Source organism: Scophthalmus maximus, chromosome 14, assembly GCF_022379125.1.
Source record: "Scophthalmus maximus strain ysfricsl-2021 chromosome 14, ASM2237912v1, whole genome shotgun sequence".
NCBI classification, from domain to species: domain Eukaryota; kingdom Metazoa; phylum Chordata; class Actinopteri; order Pleuronectiformes; family Scophthalmidae; genus Scophthalmus; species Scophthalmus maximus.
Window position 1 is genome coordinate 4167022 of NC_061528.1, and position 19419 is coordinate 4186440.

Below are 19419 nucleotides of genomic sequence, written 5' to 3' on the forward strand. Positions count from 1 at the left end.
TAATTCTATTTTTTTTTACAATGATGTGAGTGTTGGATACCGGCGGCTGCAGCTGAACTAGTCCCTTTGTTCAACTGCTCAGCAGCGCATGAAATCCTCTCAGCGACGGGTGATTAAAGGGATCGGCTGTTAACAGCTTTAGTTAATGTAACCGAGATCTTTACATTTCTACAGTCTTTGACCTTTGGCTCAAACGGATGCCCGCTCTCCCCCCCCCCCCCCCCCCCGTTCACAGATAGTGTCCAACGTGCTCATCTTCTCCTGCACCAACATCGTGGGCGTGTGCACGCATTACCCCGCCGAGGGCTCCCAGAGGCAGGCCTTCCAGGAGACCAGGGAGTGCATCCAAGCTCGCCTTCACTCCCAGAGGGAAAACCAGCAGCAGGTGAGAGACGGCGCACAGAAACGGGTGGCAGGAGACGGGCCCATGTGAGAGCAGGGACCAGAAAAGCATCCCTGGTTATTTGCTGATTAAATTATAAATGAACTCATCCTCTTTACAGGAAAATCTGTGTTTTGAATATCAAACGCTCGACTCCTGTAAGCTGCCAGTAAATAATACTGAGCTGGACGACACCACTGAGCCCGTGCTTGTTAGTGGTGAAGTGATTCCCATGTTGTTAACACTGTGTAATGTGTTAAATTGCTGCGGCTGTAATGTGCCAGAATGCCAGAAAGCAGACAAACGACAACGGGCCTGGTGCAAAAACGCTACATAATAGTGTGTGTGCACATTGCAGTCATATGTTCTTATGAGACTCATGCATATTTTATTCATGAATTCATTTTTTAAAAAACCTTTCTGCTTTATTAGATAGTGACAGTAGAGAAAGACAGAAAACAGAGCCTCAGCTAGATCCACACCTCAGCCACTTTTATTCTTTCTTCCTTTTTTTCAAATCATTTCAAAGTTGATGCATTTTTCATCCAAAGCCACGAGTCGGCCTCTTCTGTCCCAGAGACTATCAAACGTTCGGCCCCTCTCTCGACATAACACAGAGTGCGTCTCGCAGTGAAACCAAGTGTTCCTTTGTCACCGGTTTGCTGTAATCAGGTTATTAAAATCCAGATCTGATGTAATTCCAGGTCTCAGACCCCATCCCAAAGTAGGCAAAAAAATTGAGGCAGGCAGTTGTTGTCGGTGAACTTATTCAGGCATGTCAGTTCCTCTTCCTCCTCCTTCCTTCAGACGAGCCAAAGCCTCCACCGCTTCAATTTACTTATACTCGTCCATTGAACTCATTTCCTATCCCACGCTTTCCTCCTCGCTCGCAGGAACGTCTCCTGCTGTCAGTGCTTCCCCGCCACGTTGCCATGGAGATGAAAGCCGACATAAACGCCAAGCAGGAGGACATGATGTTTCACAAGATCTACATCCAGAAGCACGACAACGTCAGGTAAACATCGGGGGGGGGGGGGGGTATAAAGAACACATTTCATATTATAATCTTCATACTTAACAAATCATTTCAAGTTATGCGTTGGCTCTCAAAAACAACAACACACCCACACACACATCAAGATATGCACCGTTGCATGTTTTCCTCATCAGGTACAGTTCAGTGTAAACTTCTCTTTTTGTCTTTTAGCAAGTTTAACCTCAAGAGCAGACGCAACCGATATTATTCACTTGTTTTAGAAAAAAATAATATAGCCATGTCATATTGGTATATCATGTATTATCTTTAATTATACATAAGGTTATGTGAAATTTACAGACGTGATGTTATTTCTTTCATTCAAATAAGACCTGTTGGAATTCAAAACCAAGTTCAAACCAAGAACTGTGAAATAAGCCACGTGTTGATCCAGGTTAATCCTGAATGGTTCAGACCACCCACAGACCGAGGCAGAGGAGGAGGAGGAGGAGGAGGGGAAGTGAGGCGTTGCTATGACAACTAGCTGCATGGTATTTTCAACTGTCTCTACATACAGTAAGAGCGCACAGGAGTGTAATAACATTTGTAATGTAATGGAAATATTGTTTATTCAATAGGGGGGACAAATGGTCATGAACAACCAAGAATATAAACAAACTATATTTTTTTGACCTTTTAACGAAGGGATTCAACTTCATGAGACAAAAGAAAAGCAGGACTTTTGAAAGTTTACTGTCGCACTATTACAGACGCATGTTTACAATATTTCAGGCTTCGAAGCTTTGAGTTTTATTTTGAAATCATCAGGGGGAGGGACTATGTGCCTTTTGAGAAAAATAATAGTAGATCAATAAATAAAAAGAATGCCGTTCTGTTCCTGTATATGTTTTTACTTGATCCCTGGTTCAGTTCAGTAACCCTCCGACGTCCTTCCGCCTGGTGGAGACGGTGTCTGACCGTTACTGGTCGTTCTGTGACCACGGCGGCCAATGGACACTTCAGTACACATCTTGCTTTTCATGCGGATTCCCAGTATGTCTGGAATTCCAGTCATGTGATAATAGGAGGTCATAAATGAGAGAGGAGATTATAACCCCCTGACCCTGTTTGAAGAAATCCTCTTTGACGCCTGATGTGAGAGGGCCTCCGTGATCTTTCTCTGGTCATCGACTGACTCCTGGTTGATGACCGACCTCTCCTCTTGCCGATGCTTGGACCGCACGCAGCCGCGGACATTGCTTGTTACCGCCGTCCGTTCAGTCTCTCCTCCTGGGTCCTTGCAGTTTCTCTGACGCTGCGTTGAGTCACCGGAGGGCCTCGCTTGAGAGTGTGTTTGCTCGTTTTAGTGGTCAGGTTTGGCACCACCTTGTGGAGTCAGAATCAGGGTGATACTGACAAACTGCCTTGTTCGGTGTGTGTCTGTGTGTGTGTGTGTGTGTGTGTGTGTGTGTGAGTGTGTGTGTGTGTGTGTGTGTGTGGCAACAGCAGCAGCCTGATTTTCAAACGGCAGGGTTTGATGGCCTGTAGTTGTCCTAATCAGGCGTCGGCCCAAACCTCGATAGATAATAGGTGCCATTGAAGACCGTAATCACTTTGATGTGCCCTTCTTTGGTCTTCACGGGTTACAGCATCAGGTCTCGTACACAAAGGGCTTTTCATCTCTGCTAAGGTCATCGTTATCAGGAATTATCCTTTTTTTAGTTGCCCTACGTTTGAGAGTTCAGCATTAGTAACATTGTTACTGATTGTTTTTGGCGACCGGCGGCGGGCAGAGTTTTTTTGGGGGGGAAATTTCCAGGGGCATGTGACAGAAGTCGCTGACGCTAAAAATCGATGTGCGCCGAGCCACATGAGAGCTTGCGAACAAGCGGACGTTTAGCCACTGTAACAATGCAGTTGCATTGTCTGCACATCAAGACGCGACCACGGTCAGTGTCACGTGGGTTGTCGATGGATGCGTCCCGTAGCGCAGCTGCCAAGCCTGAACTAAGTCCTGTAACCTGTCACTTGTTCCTACGTATGACGAAGTCACACATAACTGGAAGAGATGTACTGACGGAGCAAAACAAAGGATCCAGTGCAAACGGAACAGAAAAGACGGGGTGCGTTTTTAGGCGCGTCGCCGGGGAGCCTGGTTCGCGGCGTTCACCGAGCTTCGCCTGATCCTGTCTGTTGTCGTGAGGGGTGTGGGTAATGGCCAGCAGGCGGTGGCTCTGGGTAATTGGGGCTCTGCTGAGAGTCTGAGTAACAACAGGAAGAGATGTGACAGCTCCCGCGGCTGCGACTAAAGAGTGGGAGGGAGAAGAGAGGAAGGCCTCCAGCGGAGAGGGAGTCACTCGAGGTCCGGAGCCTGTTGCTGCACACCGGTTATGCATTAGGGTACGAATGTTTCGGCTCATCCTCGCGCCAGAGTCGTAGTTCGTTGTTCACAGATGAACCATGAAAAGGGAACGATTATAACCTTTGGTTTGAGTAGTTTCTGAAAGTTTAGGGTATATATTTGTACCAGTTGGGCCTGAACTAGTTACTGTCAGTTGAGGTATTGCCTTGAATTGATCACTTCTTCTGTGCGGGGGGGGGGGGGGGTTCATCTCAGTTCACACAATGTTTGCCTGCAGCTTTGCTCCACTGAACACAAGAAATCCACTCCTTCTGCTTCTTTCCTTTCCACAAAGTCCAGAGTCCAGGATAAACCCCTGCAATTCAAAAATGACTTGAGGGCAAGTCACAGGTCTTCATATGAAAGGCCGGTCGGTTTTCTTCCTCTCTGGGTCGTTGTGAAATCGACCGGATGGACTGGAGCCAAATTATTACGGACATCATTAATGTCATCATTAATAAATGTCACAATCGGTGCGTAAGACAATGTATATTGATACTAGTTTTTTTTTTCCTGTTAAATGTCTGAAAAACTGTTGGAATGGTTACCATTCATGCCCCGCTCAGGATAGACCATGAGGTTAGCAAGGCTAATGACGTTCCGATTAGTCTCAGCCGTACTTTGCTTTTAATGCTAACATTGGTTCACCTGCTTAACATTAGCATGTTAATGCTTCACTTTAACGTGTTATCGCTTAAAATTAGCATGTTATCGCTTAACATTTTCATTTTATTACTTAAAATTAGCATGTTATCGCTTAACATTTTCATTTTATTACTTAACACTAGCATGTTACAGCTTAGCGTTAGCATGTTATCACTTAACATTAGCATGTTAATTCTTAACTTTAGCATGTTATTGGAGGTGAGGTTAGCATGCAGATATTAGCGATGCCTATAGAAGGTACAGCCTCACAGAGCTGTTAGCCTTATTGTGTTTCTGCACTGCTGAGACAAAGTCCTTTCACGCTCTAACGATTGAGTATGCACGGAGTATGGATAATGTAAAATCTGCCTCAAGCTTGTCGCTTCAGATTTCATAATATTCCTGAATGATTTTACCGTTGTCCGACGGTGAATCCGTGTCACCTTGGACACAGATTCGTTTCAGTTGCGAAGGTATAATTTGTACCGAGCAAATGACCGCGGCTCAGCGAGCAGAGAAATTGTTTTTACCTCAAAGGTAAAAAAAATTCTGCTCGACCTTTATCCTAAAACTGTGGCATTGCACTTTGCATTTGTCCTCTGGACTGAAATCACATCCTGTGGCTTCAGCAATGAGGCCGCTGACTACAATATTACGCAAGAGGAGCTTTGTGGCGGATGTTCCGCTGCTGCTGGGTTCGCCCGGTGCGCGTTCAAGGAATATCCTTCAACGGAATATCCTTCAACGGAACGCCGCGACTGTGTCGCTGCTGTCCGGCGGTTATGGCGGCCGGCAGCGACCCTGCAGAGAGGAACTGACCTCACCCCTGTTCTCCATCTTCTGACCGGAGAGGGGACGAGAAGTGAAAGTGCACAGCAAGGACCCATATGGCTTTTGGTGTGTGCAGCGCAGTTAATCGTGTGTGTGTGTGTGTGCGCGTGTGTGTGTGTGTGTGTGTGTGTGTGTGCGTGTGTGCGTGTGCGTGTGTGCGTGTGCGTGTGCGTGTGTGTGTGTGTGTGTCTGTGTCTGTGTCTGTGTGTGTGTGTGTGTGTGTGTGTGTGTGTGTGTGTTACATAAGGCCGTCCTGCTGATGAGGCTGGAGAGGCCTTTGCCTGGGAGTCTGTCCTTGGTGAGCAGACGGCAACACACATCCATACACGAATCAGCTGACGTGTGCTGCCTTCATACTGCTCCTCTAACTCGGGCTGACGAAAACACACTTTGCCTGCATGAAGGAATATTTTAGATAAGATAAAAATTCAACTTGAAGGATCCGTATCCACCCTTAACGGGTACTGTATGGCTTCTGTTTAGCAAGAAGTAGGTGAGAGCGATTCTTTTAAGAAAAGAGCCACTTTATGTAGTGGGTGCAACGGGGGTTGGCCGAGAATCTGGAGGAGATAAGAGACAGAGGGTCACGGAGAAAGAACAGAGCAGGAAACGAGGACGGTTATGGGATGGGATGAGTAATAGATATAGGAGTGAATGAAATGATGGCAAGTGAGAGACGAAGCAGAAAAAGATTCTGAAGCCAGACGACGATTAAGAAGATTGAAGGGTTTTGTGTGAGTTGTTTCTCCTCTTGCGGCCAGCGAGCCACCAGCGGAGCCGCAGAGTCAAGGAGCCGGGGGCAGATAAAAGGCAGGTGGCCAGTGGCAGTGCAAGAGCCAGACAACGGGGGGTCACGGGGGTCGGACCATGCCTTCAGCCGGGGTTTGAGCCAGGGGAGACTCTGCGAATGTCGGCTCGGAAAGCAGAAAAAAAGGATACTGTCGATGACATGAAAAGATGTATTTGTTTACATATGAGCAACATTTCTTTGAGGGGGGAAAAAAATTGCCAGTGAGGGCCGGACAATGATCCAGAGCAGACTTCAAATTGAATCCCCCATGATGATCTGTACTCCGAGAAACACGAGCTGTGGCTCAACGGTACGGACGTCACGGTCTGTGACCGGAATATCGCTGGGGAGAAAAAAAGGTCTGTGGCTCGATCTTAAACATGCTTTGTGTGCAAGGCGAGGCGGGTCTAAAATAATATCCCAGAACCTTTGGACGATCTGCAGGAAGAGCGGGGTGAAAAAACTCAGGAGTCGGGAATAGAAATTGTCTTAGGTAGAAAAAGGCATGTGCAAGGGGGTTACTAGAGTTCACTTAGATTGATTGATAGCCATATGTTTAAATGATGTCGTTTTTAATGTTGTTATTGTATATTATTATTGTATTATGCGTATATATAAGTGTATTTATTTAGAAAGGGAGTGTGTCTGCCTTCTCCAATCTTTCAATATTCCTGTTGGCGTCCGACTCTGACGATCTCCTGCTTCTATCTTCATATGTGAAAGGCAAACTCGGAAAAATGTCTGCACCCAATTTTTCCAGATATTTCCCAGATATTTAATTTCCCAGATATTTGTTTGTCTATTTTTTCTTTAGGGGATTTTCTTCTGGAATATTGTGTCTTTGTTAATGAAATGTTCTGCTCTACTAGTAGGGACATTATGTTTGCAGTGAAGCCATAAGTAAAGTATTTTAACGACTTAAAAGCGAATCTTGATTTAATGCCGAGGCACAGGTCAGATTAATGTGTTTGTACATAATTTGGAAGTAATAATGCAAATGCTAAAATTTGGATTAGAATGTTTTAATTTGCCACAAAGAGGTTTTGTCGTCATTCAGGTGAATCGAAGCTCTGGTCGCCGTGCCCACACCTCGTGTCGGCCTGCATCCATAACCCCCCCCCCCCCCCCCCCTCATCTCTCATCACCGACGCCCACCGCCGCCGCCGCCGCCTCCACGCAGTGTGCGATAGAAACCTTCCCCCTGAGCTCGGGAAACGCGGCCGAGTCTCCGAGCGTCTGGTTTCACTCGACCTCCCATGCAACGGTTCCCAGAAAACAATCAATTACTCTCAGAAATGTGTACCCCAGAGTGGGGACACTTAATCCTCTTCAACTTGACATCCTAATTGAGTGAATTTAGCAGTCTCCAAGTCTAAGTTCATTAGAACACATTAGTGCGCCTGACATGTGGGCAGCCAAGAGAAGAAGAGGAAGAGAGTCTGTGAACCCTGTGAGAAAGAAACCAACCACAACACGCCCGGACAAAATGAATGAATCCAGAACACGGCTCACTTTTAAATGCATATGGGAACATAAGTAACCTCCCGCACGGCCTGCACACACACACACACACACACACACACACACACACACACACACACACACACACACACACACACACACACACACACACACACACACACACTGTACTTGGCTGTGGAGCAGGCACTCGCCCTGTGAGATTCATGTGAGCTTGTTTGGTCTGACACCGTAGTTTATTCATAGATTATTATTTTATTCTCTTCTCCCCGAGGGTTTTGTCTCAGAGAGCCGCTTTCTACGTAGTCAGGATGGAAACAGAGCTGACTACAGGTTCTCTGCTCAGTTTGCGTATGTTTTCTGTCAATGGGTTGAGCAAACACTGGACGCGGGAGGATTGTTTTAATTCAGAATGCTTTTTGTGCGGTCGGTGCGGTGTCCACCGACATAACCGCAGGTGATATTTCATAAGTTGCTGCTGCCAGGCCCCATGGTAAGATGTCGTGAACGTGTCAGTGAGCCCACGTGAGAGTACAGCAGGACAATCTCTGGTAAACAAATTCCAGATTGCGGCAACAGCCCTTCAAAGCACCTCCGCGGATGAAGCGATGTAAAGCGCCTCAATCACAATGAAGACCTTGGCGGTATCGGTTTACCTCGTTCTCAGGGGAGGGAGGCGCACTGTGGACAAGTGCAAAGTTACTCACCAGGGTCGAGAACTCATTAGCACAAACACCAGATTACTGGCATTATATTACATTTCGCACACGACTGTAAAAACTAAAAGCAGCTTCAATCACAGTCTCTCTCAGCGGTCCCCTCCGCGAGTGTCTTCGGGGAGCATCTTGACCGGAGTCATTAATCATCAATAACAGATAATAATCTCGTATCAGTCCCACTGCTGGAAAATTTGCCAATACTGTAAAAAAAAAACAATTAGGCTTCATATTCAAAAAATGTATCAATAGAACTCCTGTACCACTTCCTGTAACTTCTGTTCATGACTTGATTCTTGTGACCCGGGCTGTAAAAGCCCTTTGATTTCTATTCCCACTCCGCCCCTTGGTCAGAAATCCTTTTTCGATAGAAACCGTTAAACTACAGTATCTCGCTTTAGGCGTTAAATAACACTGTCAAAAGTTTTCTTTGTGTAATCACAGCAGGTCTGCGTCTCTCTCGTCTCTCTCACGTTTCTGCAGCATCTTGTTCGCGGACATCGAGGGCTTCACCAGTCTGGCCTCCCAGTGCACGGCGCAGGAGCTGGTGATGACTCTCAACGAACTGTTCGCCCGTTTCGACAAGCTGGCAGCGGTAAGGACGCAATCACACGCATGTGTATATACGCATATTTTAAGATAAGATAAGATAAGATATCCCCGTATTCATCCCACAACGGGGAAATTTGGACTTTACAGCAGCAACGTGAACAGGTATGCACAAAATATAACAGAAAACACAAAAAACATGTATAAATACCACATGCAGAGCAGTAGCAATAGTTACACATGGAGAGTAAATATAAATACTGGACAGTTTGTTATTGCATTTGTTATATTTGTTATTTAGTTTGCATACTTCCGTTTTGACGTTGGAGAAGACACTTATTAGGGAAAACAGGGAAGAACATTATTTGTTAACGTCAAAAGGTAAAAAAAGGTGTAAAAGTGCACACAGATAATGTATCGAGCCGAGCTCACGCACACAGGAAGGTGTTGTGCAGTTTCCAAACATGATGTTAAAAGAAACATGGCCGGTCCAGACCAGATATTTTGATGCGGTGGGTTTGTTGTTATTGTCTTCACAGTGTAATGATGAAAAGTCTTTTTCTTTTACGTCGGTGCATAATGTTTCTGTTTTAAGGCTCATTTTTTTGGTTTTGACCTCAATATGAATATGAATATGATAGAATATGTAAATGACCGATGGCCACGAGATCGTGAAACGTTGGTCCGTGTCCATGGAGGCGCGAGAGCAGCGTTAGACTCCCTGGAGTTTGAGGAGCAGCGGCGGAGGACGTTGCTCTTTGAACCTCGGCTGCTCCGAAGGAAGATGAGAGGAGGAGGAAGGGCATCTTATAAAGTTCAGAGGAGGAAACTCCTATTTCGAACCCGTTCAAGAGGAGCAGTCGCTGTTGTCTGAGTGTTTGATGTATTATCGAAACACTGGTAATATGGTTCTGCTCAATAGTCCGCGATGTAGTTCTTGTCTTTTCATAGGTGTAATCAGCATCATATTTTTGAGTACATGTTGACAAAAGGAATTGCCGATAACTGGAACACGCTGTCCCATAAAATATGAATGAGACTTTATGAGCAAACAACAGGCTTGATAATAATAATAATAATATGTTTGATTTATTAAGTGCTTTTCATGCACCCAAAGCGCAACATGTGGAGCTCGAGGGGTCACTAGATAAATCAAAGGAGTGACAAGATGGTGAAAAGGCGAGTCAAGCGAAAATGAAAAGAAATCTTTGACTTTTCCCCCTATGAATTATTGAATAGTGTTAATCTCTCTCGAGGCATCTACCACATATTTGACTGAACAATCTGGGAAGAGAGGAATCGTCAGTATAATATGTTTCTTATTTCATCGTGGTAACGTACTAAATTGGAGAAATACAGATAAAACTCTTAGCATCACTCCGGTGTAGCCGGCGGCCGGCATTTGTTTATAGCATATTTCTAATACCTGAACCGCGGCGTCACCAGCGGCACATTCATTAATATCGATTTATTTTTATATTCATCCGGAGACTTCACAGCTTTGTTCAGCCGATGCAAATTTGTATGTAATGTGTTTGTGAAAGGTGAAATTATTATTTTTTTACGTCTGCGTGAAAACGGGCCTAACGGCGTTATAAACCACAAATGTTGCTGCTGACCCTTTTATGTCTGTGCGACACACACACACACACACACACACACACACACACACACACACACACATTCTCTTGTCTGTGTTCTCTTTACACAGTGAGGCTTTTTGTATTTTCCCAGAGCCATGTGCTAGAGAGATGCTCAGGAGGCGATCATGGGACACTGTGTCCCCCCCGAGCCCTACGGTCACACACACACACACACACACACACCATATTACCGTCGTCCTACGCACTGCAAAGACATTTTCGTCTATTGTAAAAAAAAATAATGATGATAATGATCTTACAGGACATTTTGTGGAGCATTCTGTTCTGTCTAAGGTTAATAAACTTCTCTAAACCCAGGTTCATGTGCAAAGTGCTTCACATAAGGCAGCAACCTCCGAAGAAGCAATCTTAAAAAGACAATTTCCAACAGAACGGACCACATAAAAACAATTATAGCGTCATTATTAAAAAAAAATTGAGCATTCAATATAAAATCAGTCGGAATCCGTTAAGTCTCTCTCATAAAAGTACGATTTAAGAAGTGATTTAAAAGAGGTCGCGGATTCCGGTCACCTGATTTCCTCAGGCAGTTTGTTTCATACGGACTCATATGTGACTAAGAGGTCAGATATAGGGCACAGATAGAGATAGTGACCTTAACATGAACAATGGGAAAAAAACAGGCATGTTATGGTTCTTGTTCTGTGGAGCGTAGACCTGATTGGTAGTTTCTTTTTATGGTGGAGAGGCTGTAGTTGCTTTGGTCGGGGCGTGAGGAGATGAAGACGTGTAACGTGGTCTCTGTGATTTTGATTTTGAAAGTATTTCCTACAGTGATAAAAACAAGACTGCACAAAGTTTGTTGTGTGCCGCTCAAAATGAAGTTACAATCAAACCAAACGACGAGATTCTCTGCGGCGGGCTTAATTTGTTCCAACGGGGAACAAGCAGATGGCAGGATTCATTTTTTCAGATCGGTGGCTCTAATCGTCAGGTACACCCGCCTGTCATCAGCATAGCACTGGAAAAAACAACCCACCATGTCTGTGGATTAATACCTCCTAGGGGATTCATGTTCAGAGAAAATAACATAACCCAAAACTGATCCCTGAGGGACGCCATAGTTGACGGGAGCAAAAGATGACGCGCGGTTATAAAGAGAGAACCTCCCCATACCTAATAGGTATGAAGATAACCAATCTCCGAGCTCAGGATGAACTTCATGCTGTCTTTCAGAACAGTTTTAATACATGTAGGAACTTCGTTCCTGAGGTTGTTGCTGGTCGCAGTGGCAGCAAGGGAAGGAATTCCATGACCTGCAAGCCATTTTGTTGTGTCAGTGTTTTTCAGTATTTTGATATTTGCTCTTGAAGTTTGGTATTCATGTTACAGACACCATGATACCTGTTAACGACAATTAGCTTAGCCACAACTTCTGTGTGGTTGTGTAGAGGGCATCTTTGTTTAAAAAAAAAAACAACAACCCAGGTCTCTGAGGTCATACCCCATAATAAAAAATAAAAAATCATTATGAAATTACCCCTCAAATTTTCGAGTTGGTGTTCATTTCCAGTAAGTAGTTGTTTTTTCCCCCCGACAGGAGAACCACTGTCTGCGGATCAAGATCCTGGGCGACTGCTACTACTGCGTGTCGGGGCTGCCGGAGGCGAGGGCCGACCACGCCTCCTGCTGCGTGGAGATGGGGATGGACATGATAGAGGCCATCTCGTAAGTCACAGGATTCACTGTACAGTGGCAGGACGGTCGAGGGGGGGGGGACTCCATTCATCCCCCGGATGCCTGAACGATTGATTTCCAGTTGCAGTTTTCATGGGAGTTGCTTACAATGCTGCCGGTGGTAAATGTTACACACATGCCAAAAAACTACTTCTAGAGAAGAAGACAGTAAACACTTGACTCGACTTCCCATGAGGTCACATTCTAAGGCCGTGACATTGGTTGGTGTTGGTGAATAATGTGAAATGCCTGTTGCCGTCCTCCTTACAGGCCTGGATGCTCCTCTGTGCTTTATATTCAGGTTCGGAAGCCTCAGGCTGCTGTGTTATCGGCATCATCCGCTCTATCCATCATTCGATCCACTCGTCCGTTATCTGTCTCTGTCTGTCCTGTTCAGAGTTGATGACAAAGATGATGACAACATAAAAAACCCCCAAAAAACAATCATTTCGAAGATTTCCACTCTCGTAAAATCAAAGACTGTATGATTTTATGTTTCTTGCAGGCTGGTACGGGAGGTGACGGGGGTGAATGTGAACATGCGGGTGGGCATCCACAGCGGCAGGGTGCACTGCGGCGTGCTGGGACTCAGGAAGTGGCAGTTTGATGTGTGGTCCAATGACGTCACACTAGCCAATCAGATGGAAGCTGGGGGCCAAGCTGGGTATGCTGAAGTACACACTAACTCTAAACCGCTGGTCCCTTTGGCAGATTTGAATGCGCAGTATCTGGATGAGTCGACGTTTTGTGGGTTTTTTTTCCTCTGATTTCAGGCGTATTCACATCACCAAGGCCACTCTGAACTATCTGAACGGGGACTATGATGTGGAGGCAGGATCAGGGGGAGACAGAAACGTCTACCTGAAGAAGAACAACATAGACACCTACCTCATCGTGGGCTGCAGTCAGAAACGGGTACATAGGGGGTATATATAGATATAGTTTTTGAGTCACTAGGGGGCAGAAGAACCCCACTACAAGCTGACAGACATGTTGACTGAGACTGAGACTTCACCAAACCCCCGTTTACATAGCGCACAAGCTGTTTCCAGACACGAACTCCGGATAATGGTCCGGAAAAATTTGGTTCTAGATTCTATGATCTGTCACTAAAGCAAGAATGTCGCTTTTTTTTTTTTAATATCCGGAAGGAGGATCTCTGGAGCAATTTTTTTGGCGTCTGGGTAGATCATGCAGGACGCAGAATATTCTGCGGAAGTGTTAGTGTGAGGATGACGGGACAATGTCCGACGCAACGTTTGCGTTCTCGATTCCGGCGCCGCCGCAAAAGTTCAGAAACACGTCCGAGTCACGCAATAGTCATTTTTTATCTAGAATTGCTTCAGAAATGTTTCTGTATGTAATTTGAAAATGAACACCAGGTGAAAACAGGAGAAACCATTGTTTAAAGAAATGTGCAAGACTTTGTGTAGTTTCACCATTCACTGGCTCGAAAGGCCTCAACCGCAGCGTCGGTCCTGATGGAAGGTCGTCCGACCTAAACCATCACACGCTGATGTATCACACATCACTGTTTGCACAACCGCAAATCTGTCACATGCGAGCTGTGATTCGAGAGAGAGAGAGAGAGAGAGACATGAGTTCATCTCTGCTTTGTTCACCGCGAAGCCCGTTTCATCAGCTGTCTCCGTCCTCCTGCACCATCACAAGCTCGCCACTATAGATAGTCGCGTCATGTGGCGCCCCCCCTCTCACGCTGCGGGACAGAAGCACGAGTGTTCTGATCTAACTGTTTCGGTTACATTTCACATTTTAAAAAAAAATAAAAAAATTGTTTTATCCAAGAGACAGTGAGCAGCCGCTAAATATCAGATGTGGGAGAAAAAAAATAACACGACACCAGATGCTGAAATTAATCACTTGTCCGGGGGAGAAACACATGCAGAATTGCAGTTGGGTATTATGAAATGAACTTCATGAAGATAAGACGAGGCTGAACTATGTGGCAAGTATTTCCTCCTGAATGGCGAGGATTTATGATCCAAAGTACATTGAATAGAAATGGAGTAATTGCCTTTCTGCTGAACTTATCGTCGCCCAAACCAAACAATGACAAAGTGATTTGTGTTTGTTGAATAAAGTTACGTCTTTAGTTTGATCCGTCCGCTGCGTCTTTGTGTTCTTTCTCTCTCTCCCAGAAAGAGGAGAAGGCGATGATTGCCAAGATGAGCCGGCAGCGGACCAACTCCGTCACTCACAACAGCGGCCACTGGACCGACCGGCCCTTCTACAACCACCTGGGAGGAAACCAGGTCTCCAAGGAGATGAAGAGGATGGTGAGGAACACTGACGATGCTCTGACCATCTGCTGAGTTTCTCGTGTGTGTGTGTGTGTGTGTGTGTGTGTGTGTGTGTGTGTGTGTGTGTGTGTGTGTGTGTGTGTGTGTGTGTGTGTGTGTGTGTGTGTGTGTGTGTGTGTGTGTGTGTGTGTGTGTGTGTGTGTGTGTGTGTGTGTTAGCAGAGTGCCACCGCCCTGGTGACCCGTTTCTTTTTGGCCGGTGCCTCATCTCATCTCGTCTCTTATTCATGTCGAAGCCAGCGCGTTGTCGATACCCATAATCCCGAGCGATGACCCTCCATGACACGCGCCGCCCTCTCACGCCTCACCCTGAGCTCCGAAGGGGCTCTCAGGGAGACAACAGCGACACGGAGGCGGCCGCGACGCAAGCGGTTTCCACAAGCAAAACAAGAGACCACCCCTCCGCCCTCCGCCCTCCACCCTCTCCTCGGCTGAATCGGATTGGGAGGAAAAGCTTGAAGCTGTAGTTCCAAGCAGAGAATCGTATTTATTTACGTACCGTTGCCCTGCAAACAGTGACTCACCCAGTGAATGGATGCACCCACATTTGAAACACACACACACACACACACACACACACACACACACACACACAGAGAATTGTTATTCCTTTATATCCATATCATCTCTCCACCCGCCTCTCACCTCCCAGTAAGCTGAGAACTGTGCGCACGGATTCCCACATCAATTACTTTTTTATATATATATATATATAATTATCTGGTCTGTGTGTGTGTGTGTGTGTGTGTGTGCGTGTGCGTGTGTGTATTTTCATTTGACCCTCAGTTCTGTTTTGCACATGTGCATCAACAAGTGGGTACTTAGCATTTTGCAGCATCTGCCACTGTGACTGAGCACACGGAGAGAAGAGTGCCACCTGCTGAGATTCAGAACAACCAAGTGATGCCACAGTGATTTACAATTCCCCCCCCTTTTTTTGACAGAAAGGAAGAAAAAAAACCAACCAGTACTATCTCCTGTTATTCAGGATGAGTAATTGCTTGTGCTAACATCGTGTCAGCGGCTTCTCTGTTTTCCTTCGATCGGGACGTGCGTGTCAACCCAGAGTGTCGGCGGGTTCTTCGCGTCCTCTCAAAGTTTCCGGCAACATTAGCACTTTTGACATGAACTTTACTTGTCACAGCTGAGCCTCAGTTCTCCATCTCCTCTGTCTCTCTCCCCCCGTATCTCCGCGCTGCTCATTAATCACCCGACAGCTCTGAAGATAAAGTCGAGTTGCACGGCGCGAGGAGTGGGAGACGCACAGAGGGCGCGGGGGGCGATGGATGGATGTCCTCGTGTTGTCGGGTGGATCCAGACACAGGCGTTCACAAGGGAACCTGTGGATGACTTCACGAGGCCCCCAGGGTTTCTTTTTAACACGCGCACTTTCCTTCTCCACTGTTTGTCCATCTGCTTTCATACGTTGAAAGCAACGGGTAGAACATGCACCAGGGCCAGCGGCCGAGCGCTTCCCTTCTGCTCGCCGCCCGGTGTCGTTCTCTCTTCAGGTAGAAGTCTCTGCACACAGGGCGGGCAGCTTGTGAACCCTGCTGCTGCGCCTTCCGCTTTTACACCAGCGTTTCTTTTCAGTCCACAAGAGGGAGCCAGAGAGGCACAGTGGCGCAATCCGCTGGTGCTGCAGTTTGACGTGGCCACGGAATCGATCAGTGAATCCATTACTGCGAGCGGCGTGGGCGGAGGGCCACTCGCCCGAAGGTCGGCGGTTTCGATCTCCGCTTTCCCCCAGTCCGCACACGCCGCTGTGTCCTTGAGCAAGACATACATATATAAATATATACTCCATTTATCAAAGTCCATTTACTACACATAATGATAATAATAATAATAATAATAATAATACATTTCATTTACATTGCTAAAAGCAATCTCGAAGCCCCTTGGGCCCACGGAGTCAGGGGGAGTCAGATCCTACAGCTGCTCACTCAGACAACAGTAATATTTAAAGCACAGTCAGATTAGTGAAGCCATTTAAATCAAATTAGTCGGGGGTTGCTGTGATTTACTCAACAACATCATTAAAAAAAATAGATCACTGTGACGTCATGCAAATAAACTTAAATGTCCGAGCAGGTAGATGTTGGAGCCAAAAATGCATCATCAACAGACAATCAGGAGAATGTGTGCATATTAACACAGCTGCTTTAATATGCATGTCTTAAAAAATAGTAAAGACTTCCCTCTCTCTTTGTAAGAAACTCCTGAACACTTCACCGCGGAATGTGCGACTGTCTTCATCATCTGCAGAGTATTAATTACAGAATGACTGAATGTGATTGTGAAGAGAGATGACCAGGAATTATTAAACGAATCGAACAAGTGGATGTACAGTTAGAGGGATGATTGGTGGGCTGAGGCTCATTAAGTCCGTTTTTGATTTATACTTTCTTCATCCAATTTAAAGAAAATGATTATATTCTGTCAGTCACTGGAAATGCCTAGATATTTAAAAGGGTTACTGGTGCTATAATAAGTGAGCCCAGTCTGACTAATTCTTCTTCCCTTCCTCTCCCCCGTTCCCTCTTCTGTCTCGCAGGGATTCGAAGACCCCAAGGACAAGTGAGTAGCGTCCGTCCTTCGATCTGATTGTGTCTTTTCCCATCTCATCATTTCTCATCCTGCTCTTTGCTCCTCCGTCTTTGACGTGAATGTGCACTCTGCTCCGACTTCCTGCCTCTACTCAGCGGAGATCTTTAAATAGACTCGACGGGCCACTTAGCAATTAATAAAAGAACAACATGAGGCCCGACAGAAATAGTAACTGGCGATGATTGCGACTGGTGGAGAGTCCGAAATAATGACTCTGAGAGTTTGAGTCAGAGGAGGTGGCGGGTTATTTGTTCATACTGCTGTTTGGATTAAAAACTAACAAATATTGACATCAGTAGTCAAGTGTTGCAAGAGACTTGAAGTTGAGGCTGCTTGTTGCCGATGTGAGCAACCGTCAGATACTTAGAAACCGAAGCGCAGATGGAGACGTTAAAGCGGCGGTGATATCGTGATATCGTCATTGATTTTAAATACAGTTTTCATGCTGTTGCAGCTCCGTGATAATAATAAACCAAAGAAGTTCTTTAAGTGGTCGAATCACAATATGCAAATATCAGACACGAGATGTCCCCCACTTCTGCAGACGTCATGCTCAGTGTACGTGCACCCGAGGTTTCGTGTTTCTACGCTACAATTAGAAAAAACACGTCCAACATTTATCACAATCTCATTGCAACAACGTGCATTTTCCGTCTGTCGCATCCGTTCTCCCACTTTTTCACTTTTTCTCACTGGAAAACGCAAACTTTCAGGATGCAAAGGGGCAACAGGCACACACACACACACACATACACACACACACACACACACACACACACACACACACACACACACACACACACCATCATCATCACTGCGATCACAGCAGCATGATCTCTCCCATCAGTTGATTAGCGCCGGTCGACAATGCCGGGGAATTTCAATCACTGGAAGTGACACTTTCCCGAGTTAGTGTTTGGACCAGGACACGTTGGCTCATCGGAAGTCCTTCGTGGGAGCGACGGGCCTTTGGGTCAATTTAGCTCCTTTCTTCCCTCTGCACACAATTATCTAAATGTTACTGCGCCTCCGGGGTGGGTTGTGAGGCTTGATTTAATTGAGTTGTTCCGACCTGGTGGGGAATTGGCCGCTCGATCGCAGGGTGTTCGGTTTCTCTCGGAACGACAGTGTGGTGGGGGAAATCTGAAATCTCATTCTTTCTTTTTCTTCCCCCGCGAGATGTGAGTGTCACCCGGTCTCCTCTCGTTTTATCCAGGCATTTCAATTTCAGAAACACGCAGGAAAACCTCAACCCGGAGGACGAGGTGGACGAGTTCCTGGGCCGGGCGATCGACGCGCGCAGCATCGACCGCCTGCGCTCGGAACACGTCAAGAAGTTCCTGCTCACCTTCAGGGAGCCCGACCTGGAGAAAAAGGTCGGGGCGCACACACACACACACACACACACACACTGACACACACACTGACACACACACACACACACACTGACACACACGCACACACACGCACACACACACACACACACACACACACACTGACACACACACACACACACACACAAACTGATACACTGACACACACACACACACCCACACACACTGCCAATATAGCAGCAAATAATTGGCCGTGACAAGCAATCTCCCCTGTGCAAAAAAAAGAAAGAAGCCCTCTCCTCTACCGGCTTCAGCCTCACTTCATCCCAGCACGAATACGAGGAGCTATTTTTAATACTCAGGAAGCGAGTTCACGTGGAATATCAAGGGAGAGCGATGATTGTGCAGCGTATCTGTGTTAGTAAGATATTAAAAAGAAATCACAGTACAGAAACGACAGAGACATGGATTATGTTGGTGAGTTTGTAACCGGCGTCCTTGTCTCCGGTTGTTTTTGATTATCAAATATAGATATCAGCCTCAAAAGCTTAATACCATTCAGGCTTTAGTGTCAAGACGCAAGATGCTTTCAGATCCAAATGTTGATCTTTCAAAAAGACGTCATCTGAATGTTTTTCCTTTCAGAAGCTGCGGTCAACTGTGTTTTTGCACAGCTGAGACCAGAGTCCTTTCAAATCAGATGCAAAATAATAACCAAATATTAAATCCCTTGTCTGGTCTACTTGGTTTATTGCTCTGGGATTTACAGTGATTTTTGTCCGACCCGCTGCTCCCAGATGTAAGGCCTTACGCCTCAGTAGCTACGCCTCGAGGACACAGTGCACACGTTCTTAAAGGACAAGTCAAAAGTCAAGATTACAGCTCTGCTCCATGAGCACGTCGCGTCAAAGCACTGATTCCGAACCACCACGTTTGTCCCCGAAGTGACAATCAAGTCCGATTTTTTTTATTTTGCAACCTTTTTTTTTTACCGACTGTAAGAAAAGTCTGTCGCCTGCACGTTTGACCTGCTGTTCTCCTTCTG

The 19419-nt window shown here is 46.0% G+C and overlaps 1 protein-coding gene across 3 annotated transcripts in view; it reads left to right on the top strand.

The window, feature by feature from the left end:
* The window catches only part of adcy5 (adenylate cyclase 5), a 60167-nt gene that overhangs the window by 30818 nt on the left and 9930 nt on the right, over nt 1-19419 (top strand). For 2 of the 3 annotated variants that reach the window (XM_035604523.2, XM_047337330.1), the window contains exons 2-10: nt 236-385; nt 1276-1397; nt 8704-8815; nt 11974-12101; nt 12616-12774; nt 12884-13025; nt 14270-14407; nt 16988-17010; nt 18257-18416. In XM_035604523.2, coding sequence (XP_035460416.1) covers nt 236-385; nt 1276-1397; nt 8704-8815; nt 11974-12101; nt 12616-12774; nt 12884-13025; nt 14270-14407; nt 16988-17010; nt 18257-18416 — 1134 coding nt within the window. The remainder of the gene's footprint in view (nt 1-235; nt 386-1275; nt 1398-8703; nt 8816-11973; nt 12102-12615; nt 12775-12883; nt 13026-14269; nt 14408-16987; nt 17011-18256; nt 18417-19419) is intronic. The other variant, XM_035604524.2, reaches the window with a different exon arrangement.